Genomic DNA, 27,716 nt, shown 5'->3' on the forward strand with positions numbered 1-27,716 from the left:
TGAATAGAGCCGACATGATGTCCTTTTCTACATGACAGGCAATCATACACAATGTTCTACACAATACATTTCTATCTGAACATTCTGGAAGGCTGCACCCTGAACAGACTTTAGCCAAATCAACAACCTTCACTTGAAGAAAATAAAACTCTTATTTGCTCAGTCGAGTTGACTTTTAACGTGTATATGGACACTTACAACAGCTTCCTTCCTTAAAATTGTTGATAGTTGAACATGAGTAAAAGACGGATGGATACACGTGAATCACAATGAAGGATAAATATTTATTGCAAATATGTGTCATTTGTTACATAACTTTGATCGAATCGAGTAAAGATGCCCCTTTCCCTTAAATAACCCATACACACCCATTCACTCGCTCTAGTGTACACACAGATGGAGATTATATCAAATAGAATATATAAAAATAAGACCTGTGATGAGTATCTGTGAAAAACAAGCTTTAAAGCTGTAAGACCGTGTAGCATGAATAACATTTTGACAAAATATAAAATCCTGTTGATGTAATCATGCTAATCAAATGGCTACCCAGACTATTTGCATTAACCGCCCATCCTTTATTTTACGCTGCTGTTACTCGCTGTTTTTTATCTATGCATAGTCACTTTACCCCTACCTACATGTATATATTACTTCCATTACCTCAACTAGCCGGTGCCCCCGCACATTGACTCTGTACCGGTACCCCCTGTATATAGCCTCCTTATTGTTCTTTTATTTTTTAACTTTAGTTTATTTAATAAATATTTTTCTTCACTCTTATTTGTCTTAAAACTGCATTGTTGGTTAAGGGCTTGTAAGTAAAGCATTTCTACACCTGTTGTATTCGGCATGTGACAAATAACATTTAATTTGATTTTATGTCGAAGATATGTAGAAAAAAAGTGATAGCACTATTGACATCTGTGTTCCCAAACCAGGGTCCCAGAACGTAAACAGACTCCAGAAGAATCAACCACCAAACAGACCTATACTAGACAGACAGCATGCATACATTTAAGCAATAAGGCATAAGGGGGTGTGTTATATGGCCAATATACCACAGCTAAGGGCTGTTCTTAGGTACGACGCATCGCAGAGTAACTGGATACAGCCCTTAGCCGTGGTATATTGGCCATATACCACAAACCCCCAAGGTGCCTTATTGCTATTATAAACTGGTTACCAGCATAATTAGAGCAGTAAAATGAAACGTTTTGTCATACCCATGGTATAACGGTCTGATATACCGCGGCTGTCAGCCAATCAGCATTCAGGGCTCGAACCACCCAGTTTATAAATATATATATATTTGGTACATAGAGGTAAACAAATTAATAGACACCTTGTTATGCAAATAGACACACACATACACACACCGTACGGTAAGGAGGTCAGGTGCGGTGGCTGGAGACTAAGGCTTTAGCAGGTAGTTGTTGTGTTGGGTCATGGTTCGTCAGTATTCATCACGTCTCACTGAGACTCCAGGGTCTGGTTAAAGTGTCTCTTTCCATCCAGGTACAACATGGACTCTGGAGATAGACACATACGACCAATGTTAGACTGTGTGGAATCTACAGTAAAAACATTTCAATAACTTTAATCTCTTTCTGTTGGCACAAACGTTCTAGTAACGGTACCTCCGTAGCTCTGCGATGCAATGTTAGAGTTTAAAGGTCCGGGGTTAGAGGTCATACCTCGGTAGCTCTGCGGTATTATTGCTGAGTTCACGTCATGTCGGAAACTCCAACTGACATTTCCAACTTGCTTACTCATATTATAAACAAACCAGCGTTTCTGACAAGGGAAGTATCCGAATCAACCAATATGAAGCACTACATAAATAACGTTAATTTGAACTCAGATGTCGCGGGTTTCCGACATGACTTAAATGCGGCATATGTTAGGGTTAGAGTTAAAAGGTCAGGGCTTAGAGGTCATACCGCCGTAGCTCTGTGGCACTATGTTGGGGACGTCTTTGTCTGTGACGAAGGTGAAGTGGAAGACATTAGTGGTGTTGTGCTGCCGGGTCAGGGGGTCAAGAACCTCTGTATGAACTCTGACCTGGATGTACTTTCCCTCTGTGTAACACACCTGGAGACAGAGAGAGGGATGTGTCAGCACTGAAATTGGAGATCATATAACACACAAATGCACATGCTTGCATGCGCACACCCACACACAAACCTGTGATGAGAGCAGGAGTAGGGAGCCAATCTCTACTGGCTTCCGGAAGAGGATATCGTCCACGGCAACCAAGTTAGGCCGACACCCCCTGGAGCAGAGCGAGAGAACACACACACAATGAGGATGCGCAAGTGTACAGTGCATTCAGAAAGTATTCAGACCCCTTGACTTTTTCCACATTTTGTTACGTTACAGCCTTATTCTAAAATGTATTAAATTGTTTTTTCCCCCCCTCATTAATCTAAACACAATACCCCATAATGTCAAAGCAAATACAGGTTTAGACATTTTTGCAAATGTATTCAAAATAAAAAAATTGAAATATTACATTTACATAAGTATTCAGACCCTTTACTCAGTACTTTGTTTTAGAACCTTTGTCAGTGATTACAGCCTTGAGTCTTCTTGGGTATGACGTTAACAAGCTTGGCACACCTGTATTTGGGGTGTTTCTCCCATTCTTCTTTGCAGATCCTCTCAAGTTTTGTCAGGTTGGATGGGGAGCGTCACTGCACAACTATTTTAAGGTCTCTCCAGAGATGTTCGATCGGGTTCAAGTCCGGGCTCTGGCTGGGCCACTCAAGGACATTCAGAGACCTGTCCCGAAGCCACTCCTGCGTTGTCTTGGCTGTGTGCTTAGGGTCGTTGTCCTGTTGGAAGGTGAACCTTCGCCCCAGTCTGAGTTCCTGAGCGCTCTGGAGCAGGTTTTCATCAAGGATCTCTCTGTACTTTGCGCTGTTCATCTTTCCTTCGATCCTGACTAGTTTCCCAGTCCCTGCCGCTGAAAAACATCCCCACAGCATGATGCTGCCACCACAATGCTTTACCATAGAGATGGTTTCCTCCAGAATTCCTCCAGATGTGACGCTTAGCATTAAGGCCAAAGAGAATCTTGTTTCTCCTGGTCTGAGAGTCATTTAGGTGCCTTTTGGCCAACTCCAAGTGGGCCGTCATGTGCCTTTTTCTGAGGAGTTGCTTTCGTCTGGCCACTCTACCATAAAGACCTGATTGGTGGAGTACTGCAGAGATGGTTGTCCTTCTGGAAGGTTCTCCCATCTCCACAGAGGAACTATGGAGCTCTGTTAGAATGACGGGGTTTTGGTCACCTACCTGACCAAGGCCCTTTTTAATTATAAATTTTTTAACCTTGATTTAACTACGCAAGTCAGTTAACAACAAATTCTTATTTTACAGTGATGGCCTACCCCGGCCAAACTCTTCCCTAACCCAGACGACTCTGGGCCAATTGTGCGCCGCCCTATGGGACTCACGATCATGGCCAGTTGCGATACAGCTCAGGATTGAACCAGGGTCTGTAGTGACGCCTCTAGCACTGAGATGCAGTGCCTTAGACTGCTGCGCCACTCGGGAGCCCCGAGTTTCTGCTTTGTCATTATGTGGTATTGTGTGTAGATTGATGAGGGATTAAAAAAAAATCCATTGTAGAAAAAGGCTGTAACATAACAAAATGTGGAAAAGGGGAAGCGGTCTGAATACTTTCCCGAATGCACTGTAAGTGATGGACCGATACAAACGTAGATCTTCTCATTTGTACCCGTCCACACAACCCAGCAAACTCAAATTGGTTCTGTGAATGTTCAAACATTATTGGAACAACGATGCATGTCAAAACATTACACTATAACTTTGAGTCTTGTGGGAATGTTCCTTGATGTTATGGGTGTTTTAAATAACATCTTCATCAACACTAACAGAACATTCCTGTAATAATTCTGCAGAATGATTTTAATTAAATCCAGACATAGTTGCTGAGGTGTGTTTAGGGTACATGTCATAACGTCACACAGTAACTGGGAATGTTCTCGGTTGCTGGGAACACATTCGCTCACTCACCCGTAGACACATGCGTTAGCCCAGCCCAGCTCGTAAGCCTTCCTCATCAGAAACCCTCCAAAGATCCTGTTAAAGATGTTCCTCTCCTGAAAACACACATCTTAGTCAGCACAAATTAGAAATGTTCCCGGTTGTAAATATCTCTGCCTCTCTCTCCCTCCTTCCCTCTCTCGCTCTCTAACCTGTGGATGGCAGATCTCCAGTCCTTTGACTTTGGCATCCTCCATCCATACGGAGTTAGGAGGCAGAACTCTGCTACGGAAACTCACTGTCCTACAGGACAACACACAGACAGACAGACACAATCACCACACACTCACAAAATGCTTGTGCTGGATTTTATGATGTGTGTGTTCTCATCATTTAATAAAGGTAACACTTGTAATTTGACAGTGAAGCAACAAAAAAAATCCATAATATTTCGTACAGCTTATGATTCAGTGAGTTTGCTCTTGTATATTTTTATGCCTTACAGTGGGGCAAAAAGTATTTAGTCAGCCACAAATTGTGCAAGTTCTCCCACTTAAAAAGATGAGAGAGGCCTGTAATTTATCATAGGTACACTTCAACTATGACAGACAAAATTTGAAAAAAAATCCTGAAAATCACATTGTAGGATTTTTTATGAATTTATTTGCAAATTATGGTGGAAAATAAGTATTTGGTCAATAACAAAAGTTTCTCAATACTTTGTTATATACCCTTTGTTGGCAATGACAGAGGTCAAACATTTCTGTAATTCTTCACAAGGTTTTCACACACTGTTGCTGGTATTTTGGCCCATTCCTCCATGCAGATCTCCTCTAGATCAGTGATGTTTTGGGACTGTTGCTGGGCAACACGGACTTTCAACTCCCTCCAAAGATTTTCTATGGGGTTGAGATCTGGAGACTGGCTAGGCCACTCCAGGACCTTGAAATGCTTCTTACGAAGCCACTCCTTCGTTGCCTGGGCGGTGTGTTTGGGATCATTGTCATGCTGAAAGACCCAGCCACGTTTCATCTTCAATGCCCTTGCTGATGGAAGGAGGTTTTCACTCAAAATCTCACGATACATGGCCCCATTCATTCTTTCCTTTACACGGATCAGTTGTCCTGGTCCCTTTGCAGAAAAACAGCCCCAAAGCATGATGTTTCCACAACCTATGCTTCACAGTAGGTATGGTGTTCTTTGGATGCAACTCAGCATTCTTTGTCCTCCAAACACGACGAGTTGAGTTTTTACCAAAAAGTTATATTTTGGTTTCATCTGACCATATATGACATTCTCCCAATCTTCTTCTGGATCATCCAAATGCTCTCTAGCAAACTTCAGACGGGCCTGGACATGTACTGGCTTAAGCAGGGGACACGTCTGGCACTGCAGGATTTGAGTCCCTGGCCGCGTAGTGTGTTACTGATGGTAGGCTTTGTTACTTTGGTCCCAGCTCTCTGCAGGTCATTCACTAGGTCCCCCCGTGTGGTTCTGGGATTTTTGCTCACCGTTCTTGTGATCATTTTGACCCCACCGGGTGAGATCTTGCGTGGAGCCCCAGATCGAGGGAGATTATCAGTGGTCTTGTATGTCTTCCATTTCCTAATAATTACTCCCACAGTTGATTTCTTCAAACCAAGCTGCTTACCTATTGCAGATTCAGTCTTCCCAGCCTGGTGCAGGTCTACAATTTTCTTTCTGGTGTCCTTTGACAGCTCTTTGGTCTTCGCCATAGTGGAGTTTGGAGTGTGACTGTTTGAGGTTGTGGACAGGTGTCTTTTATACTGATAACAAGTTCAAACAGGTGCCATTAATACAGGTAACGAGTGGAGGACAGAGGAGCCTCTTAAAGAAGTTGTTACAGGTCTGTGAGAATCAGAAATCTTGCTTGTTTGTAGGTGACCAAATACTTATTTCCCACCATAATTTGCAAATAAATTCATTAAAAATCCTACAATGTGATTTTCTGGATTTTTTCTTCTTCTCATTTTGTCTGTCATAGTTGAAGTGTACCTATGATGAACATTACAGGCCTCACATCTTTTTAAGTGGGAGAACTTGCACAATTGGTGGCTGACTAAATACTTTTTTGCCTCACTGTATATGCGTTTGTACAATGGGTGTGAAGTCAGTTAAGATTATTGCTACCTTAAATTAACTTTAATCTCATTTTAATGGGAACATCAATGTGACAACAATTTGATATGACAAAATATGACTGTAGTCATTGTGATCCGTGTGATTTAAAGATAAATTATGGAAGTTTAGTTGCTTATTGTTTACGTAAAAACAAATATTTGACGTGTGTGTTTGTGTCGTACTTGCTGTCCAGGGTGTTGAGGAACAGGCTGTGTACGATCTTCCTCTCCTCAGCAGTAGGGGCCACCTTCAGTAGAGACGCTGTAGTCAGCTCTATACGACGCGTCTTATTGACTGGAGGGACACACACAGTAAATAACAGAAACACACACACACAGTAAATAACAGAAACACACACACACAGTAAATAACAGAAACACACACACACAGTAAATAATAGAAACACACACACACAGTAAATAACAGAAACACACACACACAGTAAATAACAGAAACACACACACACACAGTAAATAACAGAAACACACACACACACAGTAAATAACAGAAACACACACACAGTCAATAACAGAAACACACACACAGTAATATATACACATAAGGATGTAGTGTGTCTTACTCTCTCCCTGGTGAAACAGTTTCTCCTCCTCAATTCCCTCTGGCTTCAGAGGGTTAACAAACGCTGCCCTGAGAGACAGAAACCGACAGAGAAATAGAGACATCAGTCATGGATGGATACTGTGGATGGTTGAATGGATGGATGATTGGATGGATGTTGTATACCTCTTGTTCTCAGGGTCTCTGGCCACCATAACAAACGTAGCATCCAGAACTGGAGTGTAGGCCCCACCGTGGTACTGTGCATACACACAGACATAACATCACTATTGTGGACATTAGTATATTACTGTGTGTGTGCGCGTGCGTGTATACCTGAGACATGTGCATCTTGGCTTCAATGGAGGTCTTCCCCACCCAGGTCACGTGACCAGTGAACTTGATGTCGCAGTCAGGGTGGATGATTTGTTTCCTCATGTCTGTGACATCACATACAGGGGAAATAAGCCACAACTACAAAACTGCAACAGTAACAAACAATATATATTCAATGACACTAGGAAAAAGTGTCCCTGGATTAGATTTGAGAAACACTGCACTGGTCTATACGGTACACCCTGATGTTGTACCAGGACTGCTAGGTTTCATACCTATCTTATCCACCAGGGCAGTGACGATGGACAGAGGAGATCTTTGAAGTGTCTTGTTATGGGTGTGAGAGTAACAGATCAACACTAAGGGGGGAAAGAGAGACAAAGAGAGAGAGAGAGAGAGAGAGAGAATAGTAATACCAGTGTAATACCATGCACCAGTGTGTTGTTGAGGTGATGATGTCAGCAGGTTGGCAGGTTAGAGCGTTGGGCCAGTAACCGAAAGGTTGCTAGATCGAATCCCAGAGCTGACAAGGTAAAAATCTGTCGTTCTGCCCCTGAACAAGGCAGTTTACCCACTGTTCCCCAGTAGGCCGTCATTGTAAATAAGCATTTGTTCTTAACTGACTTGCCTAGTTAAAGGTTCAAATAAAAAAAATGGCATATGGTCATACCTGCTAGACTGTCCAGATCCTCCAGGATACGGCCAAACCTGGAATAGAGACAACAGACAGAGGGGGGAAGGAAGTGTGTGTGTGTGTGTGTGTGTGTTTGAGAAGAATGTGTGAGTGTGTATCTGTATCTGTTACCTGACACCTTTGAGGTAGTTGAGGTATTTCTCTCTAAGGGTAGGGTCTGTGCCCAGGGGAAGGTGGGCCTCTATGTAGCTGTCCTTCATCCTGCGGACAGGAAGCTCATCCTGAGAACCAGCCAGCTGATTGGACAATGACAAACGGTCAGCTAGCGCCTGCTGGTGGTCTCTACAGGATGGGAGATAGCGAGAGATACATCAGGAATGAGCTGTGAGTTTAACAAGGTCATACACATCTATAACAAGTAAACACAGGCCTTCGTGTCATGGTATGAATATCTCAATACAAAGTAGCTTTTCTGGTTCTGTTACTGTACCTCCAGTTAGTGGACGCTCCCACAATCTCTCTCAGCCTGTTGCGCACTGAAAAACAACCACACAGTTGATCAGCTCTCAGTGTGTGTGTGTGTGTGTGTGTGTGTGTGTACTGATTCTGTGCTCAGAACAGAATGTGCAATGGGAATCATATGATCTCAGACAGAATGACAGCAGCAAGCTACAGAGTACTAGTGAGGTCTGGGTAGGATACACAATATCAGCTCCACTGTTGTTCCAGCTAGCACATGGAGCCACTGAGTGGCTTTGCGCTGCAGCTTGAGGGTGTACGCGCAATGCGGAGAAATCACTAGTGCACTGACAACGTAATAAGGTGTCATTTGAGATTTGCCTATTGATCTGTGGCCCACCTGACTGGCGTCGCTGTGATGTCATAATGTTGAGACGATATGAAACAAGACACTTGAGAGAGAGAGACGACCAAGACAGGTCCGTATACTATAGAATAGGGTACAGCAGCATCGTTAAGAGGTGCCCGCCACTGCCACAGGCCAGGGGTGCATTCATAGTTCAGTCTGTAAGAAATGGAAGAGAGAAACAAGGTCGTACAACCAGCTCAACAGACCACAGGGTGCTGGATAGAGATAGAGAAATAGAGAGAATGCGTTAAAGGCAGTGTGTTTTAGAGACGATGAGCTAAAATACATGCAGGCAGGATTAAGTTGAATTTAGACTGAATTAAGTAAGTGTTTTATACAATTAGGATTCAAGGTTGGTTACCAACACACCATTGGACATTAGCAAGTGAGCATTTCCTGTGGAGAGTGGAGACACAAAACAAGTAATGGGTTAGATGTCAGGAGACTAGATGGAGTCTCAATGTCCTCTAGTCTTGTCATCATACCCAAAGAGTAGTATAAATGAAGTTCATAACAGTGAGTCAGTTAATCAATTAACAAACCAATATATAAATATATATATAGATCAGTCAGTCAGTCAGTTGTATATGGCCTTACCCTCAGACATGTCCGGGGCCTTCCCCTGCAAAGACACAGGCCCCCGGGAGAACGTCCTGGTTGTCAGGGACGCCACCGACCTTAGGAACCCGAACCTGTGGAATGGAAGGAAGAAACACTGACATGTCAACACAGCAAGCCCACAACATTCACACTCAAGGTTCCAAATACTCGCGTAAACCTATTAAACCTATTAATAAATGTGTATGGGAATCCCAGATGTCAGTCAAGTCCCTGGCACATAGCCCACTGAGTTTGGACAGCACATTACAGCACAGTACAGAACAGCACAGTGGACCTCAGTACAGTAGAGTTCACAACTCAATCACTGGTTGAAGAGTGTTTTCTGCCCCTCCCAAAATATTGAATTTGTAGATAACTGGCCCTCTTTCTGGGACTCCCCCACAAACAGGACCAAGCCCTGCCTGCTGAGGAGTGATGGACTCCATCCAAGCTGGAGGGGTGCTCTCATCCATCAACATAGACAGGGCTCTGCCAGCCTGCAAGCTAAGTGGAGTCTGCCACAATCACTGTCAGTGTAGTCAGCTCAGCTTTCCCGCTGAGACCGTGTCTGTGCCTCGATCTAGGTCGGGCTGAACTAAAAACATGGCAGCGTACGCCTTAGCAATCTCACTGGAGTAAAGACCTCCTCCATTCCTGTCATTATTGAAAGAGATTGTGATAATATCTCACATCCCAAAATATAATTACTTCATGTTAGATCCCTCACTTCCAAGGCAGTCATCATCAATGAACTAATCACAACCTTGATGTGACTGACTGAAACATGGCTCAAGCCTGATTTATTTACTGTGTTAAATGAGGCCTCTCCTCCTGGTTACATTGGTGACCATATCTCCGTGCATCCCGCAAAGGTGTTGCTAACATTTACAACAGTAAACTTCAATTTACCCTTTTTTTCTTCGTCTTTTGAGCTTCTAGTCATAAAATCTATGCAGCATACTCAATAACGTTTTATAGCTACTGTTTACAGGCATCCTGGGCCATATACAGCGTTCCTCACTGAGTTCTCTGAATTCCTATCAGAACTTGTAGTCATGGCGAATAATATTCACATTTTTGGTGACTTCAATATTCACATGGAAAAGGCCACAGATGCACTCAAAGGCTTTCGGAGCCATCATCGACTCAGCAAGAACAAACAAAAAACTCCCCTTTTCAGGACCCTATCTTTCAAAGATAATTTGTAAAATTCCAAATAACTTCACAGATCTTCAATGTAAAGGGTTTAAACACTGTTTCCCATGCTTGTTCAATGAACCATAAACAATTAATGAACATTCACCTGTGGAACGGTCGTTAAGACACTAACAGCTTACAGACGGTAGGCAATTAAGGTCACAGTTATGAAAACTTAGGACACTAAAGAGGCCTTTCAACTGACTCTGAAAAACACCAAAAGAAAGATGCCCAGGGTCCCTGCTCATCTGCATGAACGTGCCTTAGGCATGATGCAAGGAGGCATGAGGACTGCAGATGTGGCGGTGGGCAATAAATTGCAATGTCGGTACTGTGAGATGCCTAAGACAGGATCGTGGCAGACCCCCTGTAACACCTGCACAGGATCGCTACAGCCGAACATCACACCTGCGGGACAGGTACAGGATGGCAACAACTGCCCGAGTTACACCAGGAAAGCACAATCCCTCCATCGGTGCTCAGACTGTCCGTAATAGGCTGAGAAAGGCTGGACTGAGGGCATGTAGGCCTGTTGTAAGGTAGGTCCTCACCAGACATCACTGGCAACAACGTCACCCATGGGCACAAACCCACCGTCGCTGGACCAGACAGGACTGGCAAAAAGTGCTCTTCAATGACGAGTCGCGGTTTTGTCTCACCATGGGTGATGGTCGGATTCGCGTTTATCGTCGAAGGAATGAGCGTTACACCGAGGCCTGTACTCTGGAGTGGGATCGATATGGAGGTGGAGGGTCCGTTATGTTCTGGAGCGGTGTGTCACAGCATCATCGGACTGAGCTTGTTGTCATTGCAGGCAATCTCAACGCTGTGCGTTACTAGGAAGACATCCTCCTCCCTCATGTGGTACCCTTCCTGCAGGCTCATCCTGACATGACCCTCCAGCATGACAATGCTACCAGCCATACTGCTCGTTCTGTGTGTGATTTCCTGCAAGACAGGAATGTAAGTGTTCTGCCATGGCCAGCGAAGAGCCCGGATCTCAATCCCATTGAGCACGTCTGGGACCTGTTGGATCGGAGGGTGAGGGTTAGGGCCATTCTACCCAGAAATGTCCGGGACCTTGCAGGTGCCTTGGTGAAAGAGTGGGGTAACATCTCACAGCAAGAATTGGCAAATCTGGTGCAATCCATGAGGAGGAGATGCATTGCAGTACTTAATGCAGCTGGTGGCCACACCAGATACTGACTGTTACTTTTGATTTTGACCCCCCCTTTATTCAGGGACACATTATTCCATTTCTGTTAGTCACATGTCTGTGGAAATTGTTCAGTTTATGTCTTAGTTGTTGAATTTTGTTATGTTCATACAAATATTTATACATGTTAAATTTGCTGAAAATAAACGCAGTTGACAGATCCCTGGTATACAGAAAATACCCGAGCCCTGAAGCAAGCTTCCTGAAAATTGGAACGGAAATGGCGCTCCATGATACTGGAAGCCTTCCAAGCTAGTCGGAATATGTAATATCGAAGAGTCCTCACTGCTGCTCGATCAGCCTACTTTTCCAACCTAATTGAGAAAAAATAAATAATGCTAAATGTATTTTTGATACTGTCGCCAAGCTAACTTAGATTTTTACTAGAGGTCGACCAATTATGATTTTTCAATGCCGATATCGATTATTGGAGGACCCCAAAAAAAGCCGATACCGATTAATCGGACGATTTTTATATACACTGCTCAAAAAAATAAAGGGAACACTAAAATAACACATCCTAGATCTGAATGAATGAAATATTCTTATTAAATACTTTTTTCTTTACATAGTTGAATGTGCTGACAACAAAATCACACAAAAATGATCAATGGAAATCAAATTTATCAACCCATGGAGGTCTGGATTTGGAGTGACACTCAAAATTAAAGTGGAAGGATCTCCTCCCAGACCTGGCTCCTCCTGCTCCTCCTTGCACAAAGGCGGAGATAGCAGTCCTGCTGCTGGGTTGTTGCCCTCCTACGGCCTCCTCCACATCTCCTGATGTACTGGCCTATCTCCTGGTAGCGCCTCCATGCTCTGGACACTACGCTGACAGACACAGCAAACCTTCTTGCCACAGCTCGCATTGATGTCCCATCCTGGATGAGCTGCACTACCTGAGCCACTTGTGTGGGTTGTAGACTCCGTCTCATGCTACCACTAGAGTGAAAGCACCTCCAGCATTCAAAAGTGACCAAAACATCAGCCAGGAAGAATAGGAATTGAGAAGTGGTCTGTGGTCACCACCTGCAGAACCACTCCTTTATTGGGGGTGTCTTGCTAATTGCCTATAATTTACACCTGTTGTCTATTCCTTTTGCACAACAGCATATGAAATTTATTGTCAATCAGTGTTGCTTCCTAAGTGGGCAGTTTGATTTCACAGAAGTGTGATTGACTTGGAGTTACATCGTGTTGTTTATGTGTTCCCTTTATTTTTTTGAGCAGTATATAATATATATATATATATATATATATATATATATATATATATATATATATATATATATATATATATATATATATATAAAATATATATTATAGACCCTATGAGCTGAACATAACAATATGCCAGTGGAAGGAGACCCTATGAGCTGAACATAACAATATGCCAGTGGAAGGAGACCCTATGAGCTGAACATAACAATATGCCAGTGGAAGGAGACCCTATGAGCTGAACATAACAATATATATATATATATATATATATGTAATTACCGATTGTTATGAAAACTAGAAAATCGGCCCTAATTAAATCGGCCATTCCGATTAATCGGTCGACCTCTAATTTTTACCTTGTTAGCTCGGGGATTTGATCCAGCAACCTTTCGGTTCCTGGCCCAACGCTCTAACCATTAGGCTACCTGCCACCCCATTCATGAACGTCTTCAATGAAAATATCATGATCATTTGAAAGCAAATGACAGACTCCTCTTTGAATCGGCATATTACTCCAAAACGCAGTTGTCCTGAGTCTGCACAGAACTGCCAGGACCTAAGGTCAATGGAGACACTCAAGTTATTTAATCCTGTATCTCTCGACACATTCACAAAAATAGTCATGGCCTGTAAGCCTTCCAGCTGCCTACTACTGAAAGAGCTACTTCCTGTGCTTGGCCTTCCTATGTTGAACATAATAAATGTCTCCCTATCCTCTGGATGTGTACCAAACTCACTAAAAGTGGCAGTAATAATGCCACTCTTGAAAAAGTCAAACTTTGACCAAGATTTTTATTTTATTTTTAATTTTAAAGTTGGCCTCTCAATTTTTTGGGAAAAAGATGTTGCCTTCCTGAAGACAAATAACATATACGAAACTCTCCACTCTACCAAACCTGCTGTCGCAACCTCTGAATGCTCGGAAAAGAAAAGCCAAATAACATTTACTCCTGAGGTGTTGACCTGTTGCACCCTCTACAACCACTGTGATTATTATTTGTCCCTGATGGTCATCTATGAATGTTTGAACATCTTGAAGAACGATCTGGCCTTAATGACCATGTACTCTTATAATCTCCACATGGCAAAGCCAGAAGAGGACTGGACAACCCTCAGAGTCTGATTCCTCTCTAGGTTTCTTCCTAGGGAGATTTTCCTAGCCACCGTGCTTCTACATCTGCATTGCTTGTTGTTGTCAGTAAGAGCCAAAAGAGGTGACATTAGCTGGAGAGAGAGAGAGAGAGAAGAGAGAGAGGAAGGGGTTGTCTGGACTGTTTTTACACTATTGCTTTGACCACCACGCATCAGAAAGAGAAAGAAAACCATTATGCTATGAGCTGAACATAACAATATGCCAGTGGAAGGAGACCCTATGAGCTGAACATAACAATATGCCAGTGGAAGGAGACCCTATGAGCTGAACATAACAATATGCCAGTGGAAGGAGACCCTATGAGCTGAACATAACAATATGCCAGTGGAAGGAGACCCTATGAGCTGAACATAACAATATGCCAGTGGAAGGAGACCCTATGAGCTGAACATAACAATATGCCAATGGAAGGAGACCCTATGAGCTGAACATAACAATATGCCAGTGGAAGGAGACCCTATGAGCTGAACATAACAATATGCCAGTGGAAGGAGACCCTATGAGCTGAACATAACAATATGCCAGTGGAAGGAGACCCTATGAGCTGAACATAACAATATGCCAGTGGAAGGAGACCCTATGAGCTGAACATAACAATATGCCAGCGGAAGGAGACCCTATGAGCTGAACATAACAATATGCCAGTGGAAGGAGACCCTATGAGCTGAACATAACAATATGCCAGTGGAAGGAGACCCTATGAGCTGAACATAACAATATGCCAGTGGAAGGAGACCCTATGAGCTGAACATAACAATATGCCAGTGGAAGGAGACCCTATGAGCTGAACATAACAATATGCCAGTGGAAGGAGACCCTATGAGCTGAACATAACAATATGCCAGTGGAAGGAGACCCTATGAGCTGAACATAACAATATGCCAGTGGAAGGAGACCCTATGAGCTGAACATAACAATATGCCAGTGGAAGGAGACCCTATGAGCTGAACATAACAATATGCCAGCGGAAGGAGACCCTATGAGCTGAACATAACAATATGCCAGCGGAAGGAGACCCTATGAGCTGAACATAACAATATGCCAGTGGAAGGAGACCCTATGAGCTGAACATAACAATATGCCAGTGGAAGGAGACCCTATGAGCTGAACATAACAATATGCCAGTGGAAGGAGACCCTATGAGCTGAACATAACAATATGCCAGTGGAAGGAGACCCTATGAGCTGAACATAACAATATGCCAGTGGAAGGAGACCCTATGAGCTGAACATAACAATATGCCAGTGGAAGGAGACCCTATGAGCTGAACATAACAATATGCCAGTGGAAGGAGACCCTATGAGCTGAACATAACAATATGCCAGTGGAAGGAGACCCTATGAGCTGAACATAACAATATGCCAGTGGAAGGAGACCCTATGAGCTGAACATAACAATATGCCAGTGGAAGGAGACCCTATGAGCTGAACATAACATTTTTTATTTAACCTTTATTTAACTAGGCTTTATTTAAATGTCAGTGGAAGGGAGGACAGTAGCAGGAGACCCTATGAGCTGAACATAACAATATGCCAGTGGAAGGAAGGAGAGTAGAATTCAGTTGCAGTCATTCTGTTACTGATTTTTTTGGTCACTGTTAAAGATTCGGTAACACATTTATTAAGTGATTGAAATGTGTCAATCATAAACCAAATTATCAGTAAAAAATAAAAACAATAGCTAATTGGTAGGTCTACCTTTACCTGTTACTTCTGTGAACTTATATTATCCTCCCTCCTCGTGAGGGAGAGAAATGAAAAAAATATCTTAAAGATGTGGGTTTTTGTTAACAGAATGACAAGAATGGCGCCGGAAGAAATGGCAGCAGTTTTACTATTATGTGTTTTTTTGCGTTATTTGTAACTTATTTTGTGCATAATGTTTCTGCCACAGTATCTTATGGCAAAAAAAGAGCTTCTGGATATCAGGACAGTGATCACTCACCTCGGATTAGACAAAGATTTTTTCTTCAACAAACAAGACATCCTCCAAACACCCGGCAGGGCCGACATCCACGTTATTTGCAAGAGGAAGCGACGCAGGTACAGAGGACAAAGAGCCGGATGCCTGGTCAGGACCCGAAAAAGGTCCTGAATGACGACATGGATATTCAGCTAGCGGAACACACGCAGAACTGGCAAGACAGAACAGCGCACTCCGGTAAGACGAGAGGGGCGGTCTGTGCATATTTGTAAACAACAGCTGGTGCACGAACTCTAAGGAAGTCTCTAGATTTTGCTCACCTGAAGTAGAGTATATTGTTATAAATTGCAGGCCACACTACTTGTCTAGAGAGTTTTCAGCTATACTTTTTGTGGCTGTTTATTTACCACCATAGACAGATGCTGGCACTAAGACCGCACTCAGTGAGCTGTATAAGGAAATAAGCAAACAGGAAACCACTCACCCAGAGGCAGCGCTCCTAGTGGCCGGACACTTTAATGCAGGAAAACTTCAATCAGTTCTACCAAATTTCCATCAACATGTTAAATGTGCAACCAGAAGGAAAGAAATCCTAGACCACCTTTACTCCACACACAGAGACGCATACAAAGCTTTCCCTCACCCTCCATTTCGTAAATCCGACCACAACTCTATCCTCCTGATTCCTGCTTACAAGCAAAAATTAAAGCAGGAAGCACCAGTCGCTCGGTCTATAAAAAAGTGGTCAGATGAAGCAGATGCTAAACTACAGGACTGTTTTTCTATCACAGACTGGAACATGTTCCGGGATTCTTCCGATGGCATTGAGGAGTACGGCACATCAGTCACTGGCTTCATCAATAAGTGCATCGAGGACGTCGTTCCCACAGTGACTGTACGTACATACCTCAACCAGAAGCCATGGATTACAGGCAACATTCGCACTGAGCTAAAGGGTAGAGCTGCCGCTTTCAAGGTGTGGGACTCTAACCCGGAAGTTTACAAAAAATCCTGCTATGCCCTGCGACGAACCATCAAACAGGCAAAGCGTCAATCCAGGGCTAAGATTGAATCATACTACACCAGCTCCGATGCTCATCTTATGTGTCAGGGCTTGCAAACTATTACAGACTACAAAGGGATGCACAGTCGCGAGCTGCCCAGTGACACAAGCCTACCAGACGAGATAAATCACTTCTATGCTCGCTTCGAGGCAAGCAACAGAGGCATGCATGAGAGCATCAGCTGTTCCAGGCAACTGTGTGATCATGCTCTTGTAGCCGACGTGAGCAAGACCTTTAAACACGTCAACATACACAAGGCTGCAGGGCCAGATGGATTACTAGGACGTGTGCTTCGGGCATGTGCTGACCAACTGGCAGGTGTCTTCACTGACATTTTCAACATTTCCCTGATTAAGTCTGTAATACCAACATGTTTCAAGCAGACCACCATAGTCGCTGTGCCCAAGAACACAAAGGCAACCTGCCTAAATGACTACAGACCTGTAGCACTCACGTCCGTAGCCATGAAGTGCTTTGAAAGGCTGGTAATGGCTCAAATCAACACCATTATCCCAGAAACCCTAGACCCACTCCAATTTGCATACAGCCCAAACAGATCCACAGATGATGCAATCTCTATTGCACTCCACACTGCCCTTTCCCACCTGGACAAAATGAACACTTACATGAGAATGCTATTCATTGACTACAGCTCAGCGTTCAACACCATTGTGCCCTCAAAGCTCATTACTAAGCTAAGGATCCTGGGACTAAACACCTCCCTCTGCAACTGGATCCTGGACTTCCTAACGGGCCGCCCCCAGGTGGTGAGGGTAGGTAACAACACATCTGCTAAGCTGATCCTCAACACTGGAGCTCCCCAGGGGTGCGTGCTCAGTCCCCTCCTGTACTCCCTGTTCACCCACGACTGCATGGCCAGGCACGACTCCAACACCATCATTAAGTTTGCAGATGACACAACAGTGTGTTGTCTGTTATATCTGGAGTATTTCTCCTGTCTTATCCGGTGTCCTGTGTGAATTTAAGTATGCTCTCTCTAGGACCATGCATCAGGACCACCTGGCATGATGACTACTTGTTGTCCCCAGTCCACCTGGCCGTGCTGCTGCTCCAGTTTCAACTGTTCTGCCTGTGGCTATGGAACCCTGACCTGTTCACTGTGATTACTATTATTTGACCATGCTGGTCATTTATGAACATTTGAACATCTTGGCCATGTTCTGTTATAATCTCCACCCGGCACAGCCAGAAGAGGACTGGGCACCCCTCATAGCCTGGTTCCTCTCTAGGTTTCTTCCTAGGTTTTGGCCTTTCTAGGGAGTTTTTCCTAGCCACTGTGCTTCTACACCTGCATTGCTTGCTGTTCGGGGTTTTAGGCTGGGTTTCTGTACAGCACTTTGATATATCAGCTGATGTAAGAAGGGCTATATAAATACATTTGATTTGGTAGGCCTGATCACCGACAACGACGAGACAGCCTCTAGGGAGGAAGTCAGCGACCTGGCTGGGTGGTGCCAGAATAACAACCTATCCCTCAACGTAACCAAGACTAAGGAGATTACTGTTGACTACAGGAAAAGGAGGACCGAGCACACCCCCATTCTCATCGACGGGGCTGTAGTGCAGGTTGAGAGCTTCAAGTTCCTTGGTGTCCACATCAACAACAAACTATAATGGTCCAAACACACCAAGACAGTCGTGAAGAGGGCACGACAAAGCCTATTCCCCCTCAGGAAACTAAAATGATTTGGCATGGGTCCTGAGATCCTCAAAAGGATCTACAGCTGCAACATCGAGAGCATGACTGGTTGGATCACTGCCTGGTACGGCAACTGTTCGGCCTCTGACCGCAAGCACTACAGAGGGTAGTGCGTATGGCCCAGTACATCACTGGGGCTAAGCTGCCTGCCATCCAGGACCTCTACACCAGGCAGTGTCAGAGGAAGGCCCTAAAAATTGTCAAGGACACCAGCCACCCCAGTCATAGACCGTTCTCTCTACTACCGCATGGCAAGCGGTACCAGAGTGCCAAGTCTAGGACAAAAAGGCTTCTCAACAGTTTTTACCCCCAAGCCATAAGACTCCTGAACAGGTAATCAAATGGCTACCCGGACTATTTGCATTGTATGTCCCCCCCCCCCCAACCCCTATTTTTACGCTGTGGCTACACTCTGTTTATCATATATGCATAGTCACTTTAACTATACATTCATGTACATACTACCTCAATTGGGCCGACCAACCAGTGCTCCCGCACAGTGGCTAACCGGGCTATCTGCATTGTGTCCCACCCACCACCCCCTCTTTTACGCTACTCTCTGTTCATCATATATGCATAGTCACTTTAACCATATCTACATACTACCTCAATCAGCCTGACTAACCGGTGTCTGTGTGTAGCCTCGCTACTTTTATAGCCTCGCTACTGTATATAGCCTGCCTTTTTATGGTTGTTTTATTTTCTTTACCTACCTATTGTTCACCCAATACCTTTTTTGCACTATTGGTTAGAGCCTGTAAGTAAGCATTTCACTGTAAGGTCTACACTTGTTCTATTCAGCGCACGTGACAAATAAACTTTGATTTGAAGACACTAGGCGATATTTCTTAAAGGTCCTGAACAGTCATTCTGATCATGTAAAATTGCCTTTTGGGTGACTAAAATATCCCCCATAATATTATGAGTAACTAAATAGCAGCCATAATAACAGCTATTTGAAGCGCCTATGTCAAGAAACTTGGATGCAGTGAGCAGGGTTGTTTCAGGCTGGCTGAAGACCTAGCTAGCCAGCAAGTAGCTAACACCAGACACAGATGAAAGTGGAAACGTAAGTATATTTGCCATAGATTAATAATGTAAACTTTTAATTACATATTTCCTGATACTATATAGTCAAATGTAGACACCAGCAAAGTAGCGATCTAGCTACAGTACCTTTGGAAAGTATATATTTTTTTTGTAATGACAATTACAACAACACTGAATGAACACTTATTTTAACTTAATATAATACATCAATAAAATCAATTTAGCCTCAAGTAAATAATGAAACATGTTCAATTTGGTTTAAATAATGCAAAAACAAAGTGTTGGAGAAGAAAGTAAAAGTGCAATATGTGCTATGTAAGAAAGCTTAAGTTTCAGTTCCTTGCTCAGAACATGAGAACATATGAAAGCTGGTGGTTCCTTTTAACATGATTCTTCAATATTCCCAGGTAATAAGTTTTAGGTTGTAGTTATTATAGGACTATTTCCCTCTATACCATTTGTATTTCATTAACCTTTGACTATTGGATGTTCTTATAGGCACTTTAGTATTGCAAGTGTAACAGTATAGCTTCCGTCCCTCTCCTCGCTCCTCCCTGGGCTCGAACCAGCAACAAAACGACAACAGCCACCATCGAAGCAGCGTTACCCATGCAGAGCAAGGGGAACAACCACTCCAAGGCGGTTGTTCCCCTTGGTACGGTATCGACGTTGAAAAATCATAATCGGTCGACCTCTAATATGGACAGGAGTCTGCCTTTCCAAATCCTGTCCAATCAATTTAACTTACCACAGGCAGACTCCCATCACGTTGTAGAAACATCTTAAGGATGATCAATGGAAACAGGATACACCTGAGCTCAATTCCAAGTCTCATAGCAAAGGGTCTCAATACTTATGTAAATAAGGTATTTCTGTTTTTATATTGTTATTACATTTGCAAACATTTCTAAAAACCTGTTTTCGCTTTGTCAATATGGGCTATTGTGTGTAGATTGAGGGGGGAAATGATTTAATCAACTTTAGAATAAGGCTGTAGCGTAACAAAATGTGGAAAAGGGTAAGGGGTCTGAATACTTTCCCAAATGCACTGTATGTAAACCACGTCCCTCTGAAAACATACCTTCTCTGATGTTGGAACTTATTAAATTAGGTAAGAGAATATCATGATACCATTGGTGTATTAAAATAAGAGTTAGGGTGATGTCACCCTATTCCCTTAATGATCCAGGCTCCTGAATCCTATTCCCTTAATGATTTTTATTTATTTTTTATTTTACCTTTATTTAACTAGGCAAGTCAGTTAAGAACAAATTCTTATTTTCAATGACGGCCTAGGAACAGTGGGTTAACTGCCTGTTCAGGGGCAGAACGACAGATTTGTACCATGTCAGCTCGGGGGTTTGAACTTGCAACCTTCCGCTTACTAGTCCACCGCTCTAACCACTAGGCTACCCTGCCGCCCCTTAATGATCCAGGCTCCTGAATCATATTCCCTTAATGATCCAGGCTCCTGAATCCTATTCCCTTAATGATCCAGGCTCCTGAATCCTGTTCCCTTCATCATCCAGGCTATTGAATCCTATTCCCTTAATGATCCAGGCTCCTGAATCCTATTCCCTTAATGATCCAGGCTCCTGAATCCTATTCCCTTAATGATCCAGGCTCCTGAATCCTATTCCCTTAATGATCCAGGCTCCTGAATCCTATTCCCTTAATGATCCAGGCTCCTGAATGCTATTCCCTTCATGATCCAGGCTCCTGAATCCTATTCCCTTCATGATCCAGGCTCCTGAATCCTATTCCCTTCATGATCCAGGCTCCTGAATCCTATTCCCTTCATGATCCAGGCTCCTGAATCCTATTCCCTTAATGATCCAGGCTCCTGAATCCTATTCCCTTAATGATCCAGGCTCCTGAATCCTATTCCCTTCATGATCCAGGCTCCTGAATCCTATTCCCTTCATGATCCAGGCTCCTGAATCCTATTCCCTTAATGATCCAGGCTCCTGAATCCTATTCCCTTAATGATCCAGGCTCCTGAATCCTATTCCCTTAATGATCCAGATTCCTGAATCCTATTCCCTTAATGATCCAGGCTCCTGAATCCTATTCCCTTAATGATCCAGGTTCCTGAATCCAAGTGTATAACATGAGGGAGGGAAGCAATCTTTATGATCAATACTTTTTCTAACTTTGTCATCATACTTTTATCTAGTTTCATCCAAATATAATCAAATTTCACAAAAAAAACATGATTTTAACTGTTCATTACCTATAAAATGATTTCTGCAAAACTTAATATAAATGATGAAATTAGTTGGCAAGGGTCTTTACAACATTGTATTTTTACGTATTTCTAATAGATCTTTTCTAAGACCTCTTTTCCATATGTTTGACCAGAAATCAAAGCCTTTGCTTATTACACATTTTTGGGATGAAAAATAATTTGAAAATGCATATATGCCTTCTTTTTTCAAAAACATACTCAGCGTTCATTTTACACCAATTTTTATACGCTCCTTTGAACTCCTTTGAGCTCATGGTGTTTTTTTTTTGTTTTTTTACAAAGAAATCCCTTTTAGCTAGCTAACGCTACTACATTAGCAAACTATCGTTAGCTAACTAGCTTTACCATTTCTGTGAAATCGACTGGTTTAGCTAGCTCTTCTACACCCTCACACTCACCTCGGTGACAGCATTTCCGTGTGCTATATGAAGATGTTTGAGAAGTTAGCTGAATTAGCTAAATACCGAAATACAACTCCAAAACGGGGGGACAGATTAAGCTAATTATACAAAGAGTGACAGCACTGAAATTGTAGTTGATTTCCTGTGGACATTTGCCCTTGCCTGTACAGGGCAACTTGTATAACTAAAAACAAGTGCGCAATAATTTTGCGGATATAATGGATGGCGTAAAAGCGTTCATCAATTCACTCTCAAATTCATAGACAGCTATGGATGCAAGGACTTACCATTAAAGATATGTTTTATTTTGTTTTAAGCATTGAGGCTATGTTTGTTAACAATTGTTAAAAAGCAATGGATAAAAATAAGCTTATATTTTGGGTTGTGATGGGGTACCAGTTTAACTTAAAGCTCATGAGGCATTTATAAGTTATATTCTGCTAGAATCAATGGGTATAGTCCATATATATTACTTAAACGTTCAAAAATGTATGTACAAATGGCAGATTGCCCCTTTAACCTCCCTGTATGTGAGTGCATATGGCCTCGCCAAGAGGTCTGCAACTTTATGGCACAGCTTCCCTGTAACTGCAGTGCCACAAGCCCCTCTGTCTCTTCTCCTTTAGATAGGGCCCAGTTTGAGAGGAACATTAGACCTCTGTTGGCTCCGTCACATACTTTATTTGTTATTACCATTTACAGCTCCTCATTATGCCTGCGTCATGATGAGGCCTTTGTCATTAATAGTAGTATTCCACATTAAATTAGCTATACCGGGCTGTAACATGGAAAACCACACATTCCAATCCACACTCTCACCTGTGAGGGTCAGTGGAGGAGGGGCTGGGGGGCAAGGTGAGAGAGAACAAAGTTGTTAGATTTCTGAAGAGAGTACTAATTTTACTGCCCCCACTACAATAACCCTGAAGAAGGCACAGTGATGCCGAAACGTTGGTGATTTACCCAATAAATTACTACGAGTTTTTATATAGAGTGTGCGACTCTCTGTTATTTTTATACCCACAACAAACATATTTAAATATATGTAATTTTGTCCTTGAAACATTTAATTGAAATACTGTAGAATTCCATTCATTCCTATGGAGGACTGCTTCTACTAGCACCAGCAATCCAGGGTCTATATAAAAGTAACTGGTCGTGCTGCACTGGCTACAATCCAGTAATTACTGGATAGGCTACTGAGCCTGTTATTATCGGCCATTCCACTGTAGTCTTGGCCTGTGCAAAATCTATGTAACCAATTTCTCTAGATATTTATACTCAATACATTATGTAGAATTCCACTATGTATACATAGTTAAAGACATTTAAAGAAAAAAGTGCTAAAGTACAGAGTAGGCTAGATGCAGTGAAAAAATATAATGTGCACCTGTTATATCGTTGCCTGGCTACTCATCCACGTCGCATGGAAAAATTCAGGGTGACAAGTCAGGCAAGTTCTCTCTTGATCGAAGAAAACAACAGAGAAACTTGCGACGTGTCGGAGATCTTTCGTTCCAATTGGCCAGAAACTGCCGAGTTCCGGTTAACCTCCCCAACCCTCTCCGTCCGTATAAAACCGCGTTGCGAGACAAAGCACGATCCAGTCCAGCTGATCCGACCCAGATAGGTTACTGCTGCATGTAAACTCTCCCGACATAGGCGTCAGGATCCCAGACTGACTGTGGAGGTTTAAACTCCTGGGACGCGAATGAAGAAACTTCTCCTGCTTCACTTCACATACAGAGGTTTAGTGAGAAAAGGGAAAAAGAGTAAAAGAAGAAAATGGACCGTTTTAAATTGCGGAAAGCGGAACCCAAAGATGTGCCTGACATACTGCGACTCATAAAGGTAGGCCGTAAACAAAAACATTTGACGAGGAGAATAAATAAATGCACTGTCTAACTACTGTTTTGCGTAGATTCACTACGCTGTTGTTTTGCGAAAGTTGTTGGAAAATATACTGACGTATGTTTAGCCTACACTACACACCCATTTGGCCCTCGCCCTGAACGTGAGACCATTTGTTGTTTTGTTATTTTTTTGTTATTTTGTATCCCTGCTTAAGCATAGACGAAACCGTTTCGTTTGCCTTCATTCAAAGAAATTCTGAACTTGTGTCTGAAGGTGACATAAATACCGACGATTTCCTCTGGATATCCTTCGGTATCACAGTTGGCTCTGTAGTTTAATTGTTTACGTTGGCAAGGAGCCTTGTTTCCTCCGTTTGAGGTGGTGTTCTGACCGTTGACGGTCACCTATCTCAGTCAGTGATACACGTTCCCCATTTGACTTGCTCTTGGTTTTGAATCTGACAATTGTTTCCGCTTCTGTTTAGGAACTGGCTAAATATGAAGACATGGAAGATCAAGTGATACTGACTGAGAAAGGTGCGTCTGAATGAAACTAAAACCATTATGTCCTGCTTACCGTGTGATTGACTGCACACAGAGTGTAAATTGCATTTATAACGTTTGTAATAACAGATCTGCTCGAGGACGGATTTGGGGACCACCCATTTTACCACTGCCTGGTAGCGGAAGACCCCAGTGAGCAGAGCAACAACAACAATGGTAAGAGGTTGTGAATCTCCAATCCCTCCAACATTGCCTCTCAATGCATGTAGTTACTTTCCCTATGCCAAACATAGATCAAACCTGTGAGGCCAGTTTGTGCTGTATACAGACTCATCTCTTCAGTTATATTGTCAGTGTACACAATAACATGATATTTGATGTCTGGGAGGAGCCCAACGCTTTACTTACACTTTCTGTAAAGAGAAGTATGTAGGTTTGAAACATTGTAGCTGTACACATCTGTCTCCCATCAGTCTCGAGAGGCTGATGGGTACACATTGTCTTACTTCCTCTTATGGTCTGTGTGGGTGTCAGACACGTTTGTGTGATAAACTGCATGCATTCAATTCTCCCAACATAACCCCAACTGCAGTGGTGGTAAAAGTACTGTATTGTGAAAGTCACCCAGTAAAATAGTACTTGAGTAAAAGCAAACCAGAGTGCACTTTTTTTTTTTACATTTACGGATAGCCAGGGGCTTTCGCCAACACTAAATTTACAAATGAAGCATGTGTGTTTAGTGAGTCCACCAGATCAGAGGCAGTGGGGATGACCAGGGATGTTTGACCATTTTTCCTGTCCTGCTAAGCATTCAAAATGTAACAAGTACTTTTGGGTGTCAGGGAAAATGTATGGAGTTATAATACCTTATTTTCTTTAGGAATGTAGTGAAGTAAAAGTTGAATGGAAAATATAAATAGTAAAGTACAGATGCCCCCAAATACTAAAGTAGTACTATAAAGTATCTTTACTTAAGTACTTTACACCACTGCCCAACACACGTTTACACAGTCCTCTGGCCTCACTAAAACCAGACTGAGTTTAGAGCTGAAGGTTGAAGTTATCCTTAATCACAGATCTGTGATCCACAATCCCACATCCTAGCTGCTCATAACCATTTAGGGCAGAATGCTTAACTGGCCGTCATTCAGTGTTTTGGGGGTAACTCTGGTACAAGCTCTGTTGTACTACGTCAGGCCTGCATTCATGTGATTACTTATTTTTGTCTAGGTCCTGTGGTAATTGGCTTTGCCATGTACTACTTCACCTATGACCCCTGGATCGGCAAGCTGCTTTACCTGGAAGATTTCTTCGTCATGAAAGAGTACAGGGGTAAGCAGAAACACTTCCTCTCCTTCTGTCTTTCTTCCTCACTGACCTTACCAATAACCATAAACTCTCATCGTCTGTCCATTTTTACTGCTTTCCCATTGTCTTTTCTTTCTCCACCAGGGTTTGGCATCGGCTCAGAGATCCTCAAGCTCCTCAGTCATGTGAGTAACTTAGGAGTTATTACACAGTACAAACAGTACCAACTAGATGGTAGATGTCACAGTTTTTACATGGCTCTGGTCAGAATCCTGTTGTAGAAGTAGGTCAATGACTCAAACAGAATTCCATACTTTCTATAAAGCCCAATTCAGTGAGTTATGATTCTTTGTACAAATAGCTGATTCCACTCCTGTTCTGTTTATTGCTGTTGAAATAATCAATGAATATGTATTGGGGGAAAATAAATGGTGTTGGAGGGAAAGCTTATTTTTAGATTTGGATGGCTTTGTGTGAGGGGGGCGGGGAAAGCTCACAATCACTCTCCGGTACACTGACGCCTGCTCTCTCCCCCTCAGACGGCGGTCAAGTCTCGCTGCAGCAGCATGCACTTCATCGTCGCCGAGGGCAACCAGGCGTCGATAGAGTTCTACAAGCGTCGCGGCGCTGCCGACCTCTCTCTGGAGGAGGGATGGAGACTCTTCAAGATCGACAAGAGCTCCCTCCTCAAGATGTCATCCGGCCCCGAAGAGTGAGCTGGCCCAGAGACACAGAGAAAGATGGGGATTGGAATGAGACTTGGGGTCGATTTCAATTCAGTTCATTATTTGCCTGTCTCTCACTTCAGCAGTGGGGTGTGTGACTACTGACAAAATATTATTATTATTAGTAAAAAGGGGCATTAAACATTACTATTCACTTAATTTAGGTTTCATGAATACTTTTGTTTTAATAGATCAAGTATTTTATCTAAAGCCATCATTTTAGTAGTTGATGTAGTTTTTAGTTTATTCTGCCAATCAACAAACCTTAAAGCCTTTTGTGTAGGAATCCTATCTAGAACCTGAAAGGGTGTAGCATGCTCCTTTTCCTTATAGACCAATATAGGTAACTTTCTCTAAAATAGTGATTTGTAGTTTTAATGGGTTTATTTTTTTGCAATTAAACGGTTCAGAGCATATTTGTGTGGTGACTGACTTTTCTAGCTCTAGGAAGCCCGGGGGCTTTACAATGAAATCCCAGAATGGTGATGTCATCTGCCTTTTCCTCTCTCACCCCCATACTTTCTCTTCCTCTGTGAAAGGGGAATGTGTGGTCTGTTACCAGTCTATGGAGAGCAGAGGAGTGAAACACGCGCAGGCACACAAACGTTCTAGTCAGGTCTTGCAGAAACCAGGGGCGTAGAAATGCATATCAATGTGATGGTTTGTTTTTCACTGACTGAACATTCACTACAGCATTGCCTGATCAACAAACACTTTCACAACCAAACAGTGTAGTGGCCCAGTTTACAAACATTGCATCCTGACCCTTTTCCCAGACAGATCCTCTTTACTGTCAGTGGCCCTTTCTCAGGTTTTTCCCCTAACACTCAAACTAAACCCAGAGAAAAGGCCTAACGCTCTAATTATGACGTTTCACAGCTCTCCTTTGTCTATTTGGCTTTTGCCAAATGTGTGTTGAGGACAGCAGTTAAGTTCAGTAACCCAACTAAAGGAGTGATATTAGTCTTCCATTGTCTTTAGTGG

The 27,716-nt window shown here is 42.9% G+C and overlaps 2 protein-coding genes across 9 annotated transcripts; one reads left to right on the forward strand and one right to left on the reverse strand.

Annotated features, from left to right (window-relative positions):
- Window positions 1–264: 264 nt before the first annotated feature.
- On the reverse strand, window positions 265–23,842 carry LOC109909896 (acyl-coenzyme A thioesterase 9, mitochondrial). 7 transcript variants are annotated; one of them, XM_031796603.1, is made up of 18 exons: window positions 23,733–23,810; window positions 23,162–23,185; window positions 9,147–9,241; window positions 8,919–8,945; window positions 8,541–8,705; window positions 8,172–8,217; window positions 7,853–8,023; window positions 7,718–7,755; window positions 7,323–7,406; window positions 7,048–7,151; window positions 6,898–6,971; window positions 6,734–6,801; window positions 6,336–6,447; window positions 4,224–4,314; window positions 4,042–4,127; window positions 2,188–2,275; window positions 1,944–2,094; window positions 265–1,532 (listed from the first exon to the last, which is right to left on the reverse strand). In XM_031796603.1, exons 5-18 carry the CDS (start codon window positions 8,563–8,565, stop codon window positions 1,474–1,476), a joined length of 1,197 nt encoding a protein of 398 aa, XP_031652463.1. In that variant the 5' UTR covers window positions 8,566–8,705; window positions 8,919–8,945; window positions 9,147–9,241; window positions 23,162–23,185; window positions 23,733–23,810; the 3' UTR covers window positions 265–1,473. The 7 variants fall into 7 exon arrangements, with proteins under 7 accessions (XP_031652463.1, XP_031652461.1, XP_020364567.1 ...); XM_031796601.1 differs by lacking the exon at window positions 8,541–8,705 and having other exon boundaries at window positions 23,733–23,808; XM_020508978.2 differs by lacking the exons at window positions 8,541–8,705; window positions 23,162–23,185 and having other exon boundaries at window positions 23,733–23,842.
- On the forward strand, window positions 23,559–27,148 carry LOC109909897 (diamine acetyltransferase 1). Of its 2 annotated transcripts, XM_020508980.2 has the most exons (6): window positions 23,559–24,193; window positions 24,681–24,732; window positions 24,829–24,915; window positions 25,930–26,031; window positions 26,152–26,192; window positions 26,547–27,148. In XM_020508980.2, exons 1-6 carry the CDS (start codon window positions 24,128–24,130, stop codon window positions 26,721–26,723), a joined length of 525 nt encoding a protein of 174 aa, XP_020364569.1. In that variant the 5' UTR covers window positions 23,559–24,127; the 3' UTR covers window positions 26,724–27,148. The 2 variants fall into 2 exon arrangements, with proteins under 2 accessions (XP_020364569.1, XP_031652465.1); XM_031796605.1 differs by having other exon boundaries at window positions 23,934–24,193; window positions 25,930–26,192.
- Window positions 27,149–27,716: the final 568 nt, after the last annotated feature.

The sequence above is a fragment of the Oncorhynchus kisutch genome, linkage group LG18 (assembly GCF_002021735.2).
Source record: "Oncorhynchus kisutch isolate 150728-3 linkage group LG18, Okis_V2, whole genome shotgun sequence".
NCBI lineage: Eukaryota > Metazoa > Chordata > Actinopteri > Salmoniformes > Salmonidae > Oncorhynchus > Oncorhynchus kisutch.

Coding starts and splice junctions, on each gene's coding strand:
- LOC109909896 (XM_020508975.2), bottom strand. Junction 6,972..7,047: donor CCAAGATGCACATGTCTCAG/GTATACACGCAC, acceptor GTGTATGCACAG/TACCACGGTGGGGCCTACAC. Junction 4,128..4,223: donor TGGAGATCTGCCATCCACAG/GTTAGAGAGCGA, acceptor GTGTGTTTTCAG/GAGAGGAACATCTTTAACAG.
- LOC109909897 (XM_031796605.1), top strand. CDS start 24,128: ATGGACCGTTTTAAATTGCGGAAAGCGGAACCCAAAGATGTGCCTGAC. Junction 24,194..24,680: donor ACATACTGCGACTCATAAAG/GTAGGCCGTAAA, acceptor GCTTCTGTTTAG/GAACTGGCTAAATATGAAGA. Junction 26,193..26,546: donor TCCTCAAGCTCCTCAGTCAT/GTGAGTAACTTA, acceptor TCTCCCCCTCAG/ACGGCGGTCAAGTCTCGCTG.